We start from the raw sequence: 12,883 nt of genomic DNA on the forward strand, positions 1-12,883 counted from the left end.
ATGTCGATAGTCTTTCTCATTCTTATTTTAGCTTTCTCCCATTCAATTGGACGTTGTGGAAAATGTAACTTGGTGGGTGAACAGCTACCGTTTCAATCAGGGGTGTTGTGGAATCTGATAGTTGTCGGAATCAGAATTGAAACCGATCAAAAAAAGCAGTAGGTGTCATGAATTCAGACATTTTTGGTTGGATATTCGAAACAGAATTTGTATCGGTATTGGGTATCACGGAAACCAATTTTATCGGTTTTGCTGTCAGAAACAAAACAAGAAGATAGTCGCAAACAGATTTGAAATGTAAGTTAAGTAATCAAGTTATTTTATTGTTACGAATTGATTTATATTTATTTCTATAGGAAAAAACATAAGAATAAAATGAAACGAAATGTCTTAATTGTTAAGTTTTGGAAAAAATGCGGATATTTAAGGAGGGAGCCTGCTTTAGAGGCTTAAAAAATCGATTTTTTTAATGTTTTTTTGGGAGGTAAAGAAATAATTGATTAAAGCGAAATTTCTAGGGTTTATAGTTATCACCAAAAAAAAATGTTATTTTATGTTGTTTAAACATATGTTCAAACTTAACTTTTCTTAGTTTGTTTTAGTTTAAATAGAAAAAAAAAAATCGTAAAAATTAAAAACCGATTGAAAGTTTTCGCTTTCTGCCCAAGCGCTCATAAGTATTTGTATCTGCCAGACGCTCGGTCACTATTTCCCTTCTAGCTTCGAGAATATTTTTTTCCCATCTATAACTTTAGGGACATATTCTTAGATAATTTTTAAAGAGATTAATTGTTTAATTGCTTAACAATTCAATTTTTTGAAGCTTCTAAAGCAGGCTCCCCCCTTAAAGAAGATTTACAAAACGTAATAAACGTAACTTAACATCCAAATGCCTCTTTATTCATTCGATAAATATCATCTCTTAAAATCTTTCTTTAATTCGGAACTCATTAAAAACTTTAATAGGATTGCTTCCAAATGTATGCATTTGCAAGCTTTGTCACATTAGTAAACAGCTGGTTCGAATATTGGTTTTGCGTATGTTCGAAAAGACCAAAATCCAATCAGATTCTGTGACACCATTGATAATCAGAATTGGTTTGCAATTCTGACAACTAAGCAATTCTGTCTTGGATTCCACAACACCCCTGAATATCTTTATAAAACAATTATTCGATTCAGATGAAATGAAGCAGTCGTGTGCGCACTTGAACATGAATAACGTTAAAAGTTCGATATCATCGTCTATATGGGGATTTCTTCCCGCAAGTTGTGTGGCATAAGCAATAACTGAATTGAATTGTTTTAATTTTTTGTTTAAACATTTTCAGGTTGGTAACATCAATGAAACTTCAATTGAAAATAGTTGAATTTCCAAAAAGGGTTAAAATTATCTGAAGTTAAATTGCCTTAACTTAATTTAACTGAATGAATTTGAATAGGTGTAGAAATTGGTTAGAAAATACTCCACATCTCTCTCGATAAAGGTGTAAGGTAACATATTGCCTTTATAATAAAACAGTTGATTGAAATCAAATAATAGAATTTATTATAGTACAATATTGTTTATAATTCAAGAAATTTCAACAAATTAAATAAACCAGAATCCAAAATAAAGAAGACTTTGGAATGGAACATAAAATTTACAAATAATAAAGCCTGGCAATTTTTGAAACTGTTAAATTTTATCTAATTTTTGTTGATTGCAATATTGGATATATTTTTAAATTATTGGTTTATTTACCATGTTCTTCACGCTCCTGCCTAACCCTAATATTAATTAATACAAATAATTAAAAATGGCAGATCGGCGAATCATTTTATTATAACAATCAGTAAATATCATGACTGATATTAATCACAAAATACTGGTTACTCAACTTTTACCAACGTTATCACCAATGCCATTAGCCAATACCTCAGTCTTTTCAAGGTTAGGTGAAGAATTCGGCATATTACTCGAATGTTCAAAGGTACCATTATTTTGGGCAGTTCCGATAATGTTGTCATTTGTATTCTTTAAGTGTTTCTCTATTTCCGTTCGAACCTTAGCTATATCCTTTTGACTAAATAAAACACAATTAAAAAATATAAATATTTATGTAAATCTTTATGACCTACCTGATTTGAACGAACAATATTCCATTTATTGTGTTTAGCATCTCCAAAACCGATCCCATGGTCGGTGGTTGTATGTGAATTGGAGGTAACCCAGTGCCTAATTTGCCATTTGAATATATATCGTTCATTTTGCGTTGCAAAAGTACAGCTTGCTGTGTAAGCAGACGCAAGCATTCCGCAGACTCTCGGGTTTTCTCATGAGCCTCACCTAACTGCAATCCAAAAATATGTGTCAGCAAACTTAAAAATTTCTTATATATATTATGCATAATAAATACATATCGTCACCTGAAATGCAAAATAACGTATCATCAAAAAATTCGAAATTGAGTGTCTTATTGATTACGCTTCACTACATCAAATTATATACGTAATATTAAATATGTTCAACATTTTCTGGTTCTGCGGTCATATATAAACCAGTTTTAACCAATATTAATATTTTGTTTCACTCATGTTCCATTTTATTCCGTGTTTCATTCATGCCACTGTAAATTTCTGAAAATGTTGTTACGTTAATTTGCATTTCAGGTGACGATATAATGTTAACTATTCCTTAGCAAATATCAGAGGTTACTATAAGCTCAAAAAAGCGAAACATCACGCCTCTTGGAGGGGACCAACTGAGCGAAAAACCAATAGACCAACTGTATCAAGGACCGGCAAGGGTAAAACAAGCCACGATGCAGAGGAATAGGAAAATTATAGGATATCCTCACCGAAGTCAAGTAAAGTTATGTAAAGAGGCAATAATTAGATAAAAACTACTTTCAATGGAAGATTTGGCAACCATTATCTACATGTGCTTAAGCTGCCCTAGACCAGGCAGGTTCTTCAAGGGTAGCGAGAAGAAATGGACTGTAGAGAACACCTTAGGTCTTGGAACATTAGCAATACAAAAATATTCGATACGCAGGATCATGGGGGGTGATTAGGCGCTGGAGCATAACCTGAACAATTACCCAGCCTGTCATCCGTTGACGGAAAAATCACACATTTTATCAAATATTCTGACATGGAAGCACAATGTCTAATGACGGCTTAAGTACGGCTGCCTTCAACTATTACACTCATTTACTACATGTGCTTAAGCTGCCCTAGACCAGGCAGGTTCTTCAAGGGTAGCGAGAAGAAATGGACTGTAGAGAACACCTTAGGTCTTGGAACATTAGCAATACAAAAATATTCGATACGCAGGATCATGGGGGGTGATTAGGCGCTGGAGCATAACCTGAACAATTACCCAGCCTGTCATCCGTTGACGGAAAAATCACACATTTTATCAAATATTCTGACATGGAAGCACAATGTCTAATGACGGCTTAAGTACGGCTGCCTTCAACTATTACACTCATTTACTACATGTGCTTAAGCTGCCCTAGACCAGGCAGGTTCTTCAAGGGTAGCGAGAAGAAATGGACTGTAGAGAACACCTTAGGTCTTGGAACATTAGCAATACAAAAATATTCGATACGCAGGATCATGGGGGGTGATTAGGCGCTGGAGCATAACCTGAACAATTACCCAGCCTGTCATCCGTTGACGGAAAAATCACACATTTTATCAAATATTCTGACATGGAAGCACAATGTCTAATGACGGCTTAAGTACGGCTGCCTTCAACTATTACACTCATTTACTAAATACCGTAGTACTCAACGAAGTGAAAATGTTGAACAAAGTGAAATACATATCAATAACTATAAATTTGAAAATATTCTGTTTTTCTATTTCTTTCTGCTGAAGATACTGAAAACAATAACATGATTCACCCTTCACTGAGTACTAATTTTTCTTATTTCAGGTTAAGGCGTGACACATTAAAGAGACCGAAAAAACTTACCGAATTGTACACGTCAGAGATCACAATTGGACAAGGACAAGCAAAAAAAATTAACAATTTTCCGCGAAATGATTAAACTTTACATCCAGGATGGTGCACGAGGTCTTTATAGGCGCTGTTGTCAAACGACATTTGGCGTGTCACCGCCCACCTTTAGGTGAAATCACATACCTACGCGACCAATTTCAACCAAGTTATGTAGCTAATATTAACCTCAAATTTCTGTTACAATGCAAAAAAGTACAACAAACACGCCTCCTTCCAGGTAGGCACTTTGTAGCACTTCTGCAAGAGGTATGGCAAGTCTTATTGCCCCACCTTATTTGGTTGATAGGAGAATTCCACTCTTCAGTGGCAGTGGCATGTGGATCTGACCATTAGCAAAGGCACAAAAGCACCCATCGTGGGAATCGAATCGGAATGGGAAATCCTGGGGCTGCAAGCCAAGGATTATCAGGTGGATGTATACCATAATCGTAAGACCGATTGTTTCAACTATCAAACGGATTGAGTACAATAGACCTTAACTCGCGGTACAAGCCTCAATTACTTTCCAAGATGCATCCAATGCAATGTATTTAAAGATGAGTGACGTCGTTAAAATGACAAAATTTTATAATAAGGGTTTACTGGAGTCAGCAGAAACTCTTTATGGTAACAAATAACAATGATTGAATACTGCAACTAGACAATGATACGAAACATATTAAGACTTTTAAATTTAAATTTCGCGTGAAAACCTGTTCGTCGATATATTTTTTATTCTAGGTTGGTATGACTGTCACGTGACATCACACATTAAAATAATTATTAGTGATTAGTATACGCTTGTATTTCTGCAGTATATAAAGTGCACTGAGCACTCTTCTTTTATGACGAGCGAAATTATTCAACAAACAAGTTCCATTAAATTGTGTGTGCGGAATAAAATTTCTTATGCCGAAACGTTCAAAATGTTAGAAAACACCTTCGGTGATAATTGGTGTCAAAACCAGTTTTTTTTTCGAAAAATCAATGTCGCGTTATCGCCTGTGAAACAATGTTTTCCGACGTATTCAGGATGTCATGAAATGTATTATTACTGACGATGAGTCTTGGATCTATGCTTACGACTCGGAAACAAACGATCAATCGACCGATTATCATGGCAGAAGTGAGCCGAAGCCGAAAAACCACGTTAAAACAGGTCAAAAATCAAGGTTATGTTGATAGTTTTCTTCGATTATCGAGGTGTGATGCACTTCAAATTCCTTCCGACCGGCTAAACTGTTAAGTAATATTATTTGAGTGTTATGCTTCGTTTGCGCGAAGATGTTCGTAAAAAGAGGTCGGAATTATGGGGCGACAACTCTGGTTTTTGCACAACGACAATGCACCGTCGCTATATGTAGTGATTTTTCGTGAGTTTATCGCCAAACTTCTTTGGCTATTCAGCAAACTCAAACGTTCCGTGAAAATCGTTTTGAGTCAATTGAAGGCATTAAAAGCGAATCGCGTAGCATTGAATACTATTCCAGAAACCGACTTTAACAACTCTTTCGGGGATTGGGAAAAACGTAGGCATAAGTACGTTGGGCCCAAGGCGGATTACTTTGAGGGGAACGACATAGATTTTAAAGAATAAATTAAGAGTTTTAAAATTATGTAGTAAATACACATTTCCAAAATGTATTACAAGGTATTACCTGAGATTTATAAATGGCATACGTTTCTTTTTCATTATTTAGAGCTGAACGGAAATCACCCATACATGACTGAGTTCTGGCAACTAAGTGGTAACTAACTGCAACATGCATGGACTTATCTCCAAAATATTTCAAATTTAATCCCAGTGCATGTTCAATAAATCGTAGAGATAACTCGTACTCGCCCACAGCATGTAAAATTAGACTAATATTACTCTGAAATGGCAAAAAATATATCAGAAAAAGAAATTTTGACAAAACAACATTTTACATCTATGAGGGCAATTTCTGGATGATCTTCACCACATATCAGAACCAATAAATATCGGGCACGGTAAAGCAGTTTCAATGATGCACCAATTTGACCATTAGCGAAGCAATATAAAGATAAGTGTGTCTAAAAGATATGTACATAAATATTTTTCTTTTCTATATTTCATATTACTTACGTATTCTAATATGGTACATGGGTGATCAATACCGTTAACGCGTTCACTCATAATTACTGAGCGCTGCTGAATTGCTAATGCCTCCTGTGGATCTCCCAACAAGTAGCTAAGTCGAGCTAACATACGTAAGCAAGATCCATTTTCGGAATGCATAGCTCCAAAAACATTATTTAAAAGATTTAAGGCTTCACTAATAAGCTCATAACCTTCTTTAAATAGCCCTTGCTGTATTTTAGACTGACCTGTGGTATAAAAATTGTATGCATCTGACGCACGAGGACTTATATGTTTAACAATTGGAAAAACGTTTAAAATGTCCTCTTCGTTAAACGTTGATTTATTGCGTAAATCAAAATGATACTCCCGCAACAACACTTGTATTCCAACTTTCAAGCAGAAAGCACGCAAAACGCTCATTCGATGGAAACCATATATTTCGATAGCTGTTTCAATTGAATCACATTGGAGATCATAGTCCCAGTATGATTTAATTTCTTTTTTAATTTGATTCCATATTGACTTTGGGGTCACAAGTAGCCAATCATTATTATCGCCAACTGATGTGTTTTTGTTTCCAGATCCATTGGCAATTTTGGTATATTTTTTTTTTCCACGCCGATTAGATTTACTTGAATCATTTGAATTGCTTGCAGCATGCACAGGTCCCGAGGACAAGAAACAATTCAGAAAATGACTAATGGCGTTGGACAACTGCATAACATCCGTATTTTGCATATATGAATAATAAATATGTTTGGTAGCACGAACTATAATTTCAATAATAGCTATTCTATATAAGTATTCCAAGCGAGGTATTTTTTCCAACATATATATTACTTTTCCAAGATACCTTCAAACAAAACAGTGTTTATTAAAAAAAAAAATTAAAAATGTCAATATCCATACCTAATGTTAATGCCATGACTGTGTAAAGCCTCTGTTAAACTTGTACCATCCATCGGTGGTGACGAATGATTCATATGTTCTTTAATAAAAGATGGCAATTGTTTTGTAACCAAAAATTCAGCAGCATCCTGTATAAGTTTTTTTTGTTTAGAAATTGAGTTATGACAACTTGAATCATCCACATGACGTATTCCTGGCGAAAATACGTCCGGGTTGAAACGAAAGTCGAACTCTTGCTCTTTTAAAGAACCAACAGCTGCACACGCGTGTTTCACAACATCAGCAGCCTGGGTCTCATCAGAAGCAGCCACTTTAAACTGTGCTTCTTTGATAACGTCTAGGGCCTCCGACATAACGTCTTTGGCTTTATTGTTAGATTTTGTTGATATTTGGTTTTCCTCTTCTGATTGCAATACTTCACAGCGTAAATCATTATTATTTCCCAGCGTTGGCTTTTGTGAATTGCAACTTTGTAAGTGTTGAGCTGCGCTTCGTATAAAAGTAACATAACGGTCTTCTATAAACGCTTCAAGTAGCTCTTGTCTTAAGCAGGAAAGTTTATGTTTATGCTCTATTGGAAAACCTAAAGCTTGCAAATCAGGACTAATATGGATATCATCCAGAACTAAAAAATTTACATCTGGGGGAAACGTTCGAAGTAGATCTAGAATATAATGTCTGCCATCGTTACCTATGATGCCTTTACATTCGACAGAGGAGCAGAGCTCTACGGGTTCATCGCGTTCATTTAGTACGGAATGAGGCATAATCTTTAAATGCTTACCAGCCTTCCGTAGTAACTCAAGATACTTTGGATGGCTTAGAACAGTTTTTCCAAAATCAATGGAACCATAAACAACAGATTGCTCTTGTTCTCTCTCCAAAATCCCAGGAATAATGGATTGAGCGGTTACTCTATAACCACGATAATCTATTACTACTGTTCCCAATGTATAAAGGCCCTCTATATCTACGGCACTATAAACACGTACCCCATGAAGATCATTTCGAGGAGCTACAAAGGCGGCTACATCACCTCCCAAGTCCTTATAATGATCTCGTACATCAAATCCCAACGAGAAAAATATATTGTTCCATATAAACATTTGCATTTTTGGATCCTCTCCAGGGTTTATAGCCAAAACATTACCATCTATAACAGCCATAGCTCCGCGAGTTGCCGCAATAACAAAGTCTCCATGTACTTTAAAAATAGCTCGCTCGCGAAGTAATCGTTCTGGTAAAGTTTTACGTGGCAATTCACGAGTTGTTTGCAACTCTTCATTCCAATCACGTGTCTGTCCAGGGATGTGTTCCTCATAGCTATAAAAAAAATTATCAATATGTATTACTTCAAAAATTACCAAAATGCTTACCCAAGCTTTGATGAAAAAGCATCTTCAGCACGAATCGCATCAATTGTATGCTCTAATTGTGGTGCAGTCCACTGATACAATTGATAAGGCGTAGCAACCCGTTCGAATGCGTGACGTAAAGTACGCTTTTTTTGCATTTGTTGAAATGCACGCTTAAAACATGGTGAAATTTGTGAGAGTAAATCTATTAACGAATGATTCAAATGGCTGGTATTGTCAGGTTTAGGATTAAAAACTTCGTCTGTAGATTGGTTTATATAGAATCCCTTAGGACAAGCAGATATGTGAAATCGTTTCTCTTCCATGGTTACAACATATAAGTACATAAGATCTCCATGCAGTTTACGAGGGCCTGGAGGAGGATTCCATGCAGAGGTGGTTAATATTTTAAGTGCTTGTGGTCCTTTTGAATTTTTTAAACCTGGTTGCAAAGGAATAAGTGGAGCTTCTTTCACGCCGGGAATTACATAATCTGGTGGTGTACAATCTACTGAATCAGATCGCGATTTTTTCTTTTCGAGTAAGTCTCCTTGTGTTATAGTATGCAAAAACGTCAGAGAATTACATTCAATACCACTATAAGCATCCGAAGGGTCCATACTTTTTAGTAAATCACGCACATGACGTACATGAATACGCGCCTCACGCATCGTGTAAGGTTCTTCGATAACTTTAATTGTTGATCCGTGTTTTAAACCTTCAATTGTTTTTAGTTCAGCAAAATTATCTAAAGTTATTCCATTTAACTGTAAAGAAAAACAGGTACGGTGACAAGTATCTTCTCGATCCATGAGTAATTGATGTATTTCTTGAACCAACTCCATACTAGACAACTGTACTGAAAGCAATTCAGCACCTGGGCTCTGTATATGTACTGTGATACCAACATCATGAAGCGTTTCTAAATCTATAGACTCGGATGAAAGCGAATATTCTTCACCGTCAACTAACTCACTTGATCCACTCTCAACATTTTCGTGGGTTTTATTTTCATTTCTGTGAGTTGATGCTGATACAGAATTTTCACTTAATTCATTGATTGGTTTTTTCTCTTCTTTTCCTATAAGAAGACACAAATACATATACTAAGTTTATTTATATAGTTTGATAACACTGACAACTACATGTATAAGTAGTAAGATATACTTAGTCTAAGTTCTGTTACGAAGTTTACAATGCATACAGCGAGGACAAAATCGCAGAAAAAATAACTGATATTTTTATTGCTGCTGTTTCATCTAAAACTAATTAAGATAGATGTAAGGTTATACATAAATTCAATATATATGTAAATGGCCAGGATGGATGTCGGGTCGAATTATCATCCATATGTCTGTCTATCCGTCCGGCCGTTTGTCGTTCTGTTCCGTTGTGTCTGTGCAAGCTGTAACTTGAGTAAAAAATGAGATATCGTAATGAAACCTGGTTCACGTCTTTCTTGGAAAAAAGTGAGAATGAATTCGTTGATGGGTGTAATCGGATTACTTCCACTCGGATCGGATTAAATTTGACTTCTGGCTATTCAGTAAACTCAAACGACCGCTCTAGAGAAACCGTTTTAAGTCAATTGAAGACGTTAAACGTGATTCGCTACGCGCATTGAGGGCTATTCCGGAAATTGGCTCTATCAACTTTTTCAAATATTAGAAAAAACGTTGGCACAAGTGCATTGGCTCTGAAGAGGATTACTTTAAGGGGGATGACAAAGCTTTTGAAGAATAATTTAAGACACATATTACTTTGCAGAAGTAGTAATCGCATAGATTTAAATAAATAATAATAATTTATTGTGTTTTTGAAAAATAAGTAATTAAAAGTATTTCAGTATAAAATGGGGTCTGGAAAATATATCATGATTGAAAAAAATCTAGTAATTTGGGAAATGTATGAGAATTGGCTAAACTAATGCAAAATTCTTGTAAAATATACGCAATCAAATCATGTGTGGCGAACCCCCGTGTCTTGGTCAAAAGCAGAATTCGGGAACTAAAACCACGCCAAACGATTGCGCGTTCGGATGCTGTTTATAGTAAGAGTGGTCAACAATTATCCATTTAAATCATCGCGGCAGGTAGCAGCCGATATTAATCAATCATTGGGCTTAGAATAGAATAGAATGGGCTTAAAAATATCCTTCAGATTCGTCAAGAAACGTTTGAATCAGTCAAAGTTATTCGGGCGCACTTTGATGAAGAATCCACTCCTTCGCCAGAACTCACCAAAAAAAGGTTTAAATTTTGGAAAAATGTATTGTGGAATAGGCAGAATATTTGTCCATTATCCTAAGTGCAAAGAATATCACTCTAAGTTCAACCAAAAAAAGCTAGAGCAGGCTAGCTGAAATATTATGGTTTGGGAGTATTTTCTTGGCATGGCGTAGGTTCTCTCATAAGATAAAATGGAAAATTACAGAAGTTTGAGTGCTTGCACATTAAAAAAAAAACATATTTTTTCGATTACAAAATTTATTCAAGTAATGATCCCAAACACGCCTCAAAGCTAGTAACATTTTTTGCAGAGAAGATCGATCCTTTTGATTGGCCAGCCCGAAATCCTACCTTGAATTGAAAACCCCTGAAGTCAAGACTGAAACTGCAAAGGTTAATTGTATAAATATGGACGATTTCTGGTTCTGCCTTTAAAAAAAAACTTGGTACGTTTTATTTAAAGGTGGGTGTTAAAATCTGGTGAAAAGTATCGGTAGGAGGTGTAAAGCAGTCATCTAAAATAAAGGTTACAGCACATAATATTAACAATAAAAATCTTTGTACGCACTAAAGTTGATAAAAATCTAATTTTAACCAAATTGGCCATATTCATCTATGTTTTACCATTTATGCACCAGCTCATTATGCCACAAGCTTCGCATTTTCATCTTTTTTTGTTTTAACAATTGTAACTTCAGTTTGTATTATTGTAGAATACAAGGAACTCCCTGTAGAGTTCCTGTCCAATAATATGAAACAAAATGAAGGACATTGAACCTGTCGGAAATCAAGGCGCCTAGTAGAGGATTCTTCAACAAAGCCCGGAGTAGTGGGGCAAGGCGAATAGTTTTTCTTTTCTCAAAACAATATTGCATCTATTCAGCTCTATGCTCGAGTTGTCAATATAGCGTGTTATTTTTTTATATACAGTAGCGTGCAATGGTGAGTAAAAAAATGAAAATATCTGTTTAATTAGAAAACAGCATCGTGACATTGACAACGGATGCTCTCGTCAAGGCAAATTGCAGATAAACTAGGTGTTAGCCAGCGTACTGTAACCAACGTGCAAAAAAGACGAAATGTAGTCCGGAAAACAAAGGTGGCCGACCAAATTGCTCACGGACGCAGATGGACGCTGGAAAATGCAAAAGGACAACACAACTACACCAGAAAGGGCCGCAAAAGCTATAAATAAGGGTGTAAGCGAATGGACAGCACGCAGAGCACTGAATCGGATTGGTTTTGAGTCAGCAGTAAGAAAAAAAAAGCCAATCCATAAAATCGATGGAATAATGAAAAAATATTGAAGAGCTACTAGCCCGATTTTGTAGACAAAAGCGCGTACCCGGAGGAAGAAGTAGTATTTCAGCAGGACGGTGATCCCAAACACACCGCTAAAATTGTGAAGGAATGGTTGGCGCTTCAAAATTTTTCGGTGATGAAGTGGCCTGCACAAAGTCCTGATCTCAATACCATTGAGAATTTATGGGCATTAATGAAAATGCGATTAGGAAAGTACGAAAGAGCACCGAAAAACTGGATGAGCTGCACAGTCGCATACAAACGGAATGGAACAAAATACCAAATGAATTTATTCAAAAATTAATTGAGAGTATGCCAAAACGTATAAAAAGCGTAATTAAAAATAAAGGACTGTGGACAAAATATTAAAAATTAATAAGTTAATATGATTATTGCGAAACGAGCAAAACCGAGTAAATATTAGTATACTTTGAATTACTTCATTATTTAAGAAAGTTGATCTCTTGTCTTTAGTGTTATATTTTCTGTTTTTTAATACAATAAAAATAAAGAAATTCAGAAAGTTTTGTTTAAATTGATATATCATTAACATTTTTATATAATTATACAATATGTACAGCATTGGTAATAATTTACTCAGTTATGCACGATACTGCACATATATTTTCAGGATCGTTTGTTTTTTTCTCAGAATATGCCTTCCAGCTAAAAAAAAATGCAAAGTTTCTATAGTTCTCAAAACGTAAGAGTGCACCTGTAACACTCCAGCGAATGTTTACGATATTTATTTTTATAACCTGAAGTGGGTATAATAAGTTCGCTCCACAAGTTTGGATAGCAAAACGTTTTTGAATTCACATTCTTTTACGTTTTTGAAATTACTGTGTTTAAGATTTTTAGGTACAATGCCTAGGCAGTGCGTAAATAGTGCCAACAGTTTTGTGTTATATGTGCGGAGAACTAACTTTTAAATCGCAAAAGCGTAATTTTACTCCGCTGTGCTAAAAGCTTACGAACTGTATTTTGGTATTAA

At 35.4% G+C, this 12,883-nt stretch overlaps 1 protein-coding gene across 2 annotated transcripts in view; it reads right to left on the reverse strand.

The window, feature by feature from the left end:
- Positions 1–1,526: 1,526 nt before the first annotated feature.
- Positions 1,527–12,883, reverse strand: part of LOC105225428 (protein clueless) — a 55,902-nt gene continuing 44,545 nt past the window's right edge. For both annotated transcript variants that reach the window (XM_011203890.4, XM_029550539.2), the window contains 7 exons: positions 8,381–9,440; positions 7,005–8,327; positions 6,099–6,948; positions 5,921–6,046; positions 5,650–5,865; positions 2,122–2,333; positions 1,527–2,066 (listed from right to left, as the gene is read on the reverse strand). In XM_011203890.4, coding sequence (XP_011202192.2) covers positions 1,877–2,066; positions 2,122–2,333; positions 5,650–5,865; positions 5,921–6,046; positions 6,099–6,948; positions 7,005–8,327; positions 8,381–9,440 — 3,977 coding nt within the window. In that variant the 3' untranslated portion in view covers positions 1,527–1,876. The remainder of the gene's footprint in view (positions 2,067–2,121; positions 2,334–5,649; positions 5,866–5,920; positions 6,047–6,098; positions 6,949–7,004; positions 8,328–8,380; positions 9,441–12,883) is intronic.

Source organism: Bactrocera dorsalis, chromosome 3, assembly GCF_023373825.1.
Source record: "Bactrocera dorsalis isolate Fly_Bdor chromosome 3, ASM2337382v1, whole genome shotgun sequence".
In the NCBI taxonomy this organism is placed as follows: Eukaryota; Metazoa; Arthropoda; class Insecta; order Diptera; family Tephritidae; genus Bactrocera; species Bactrocera dorsalis.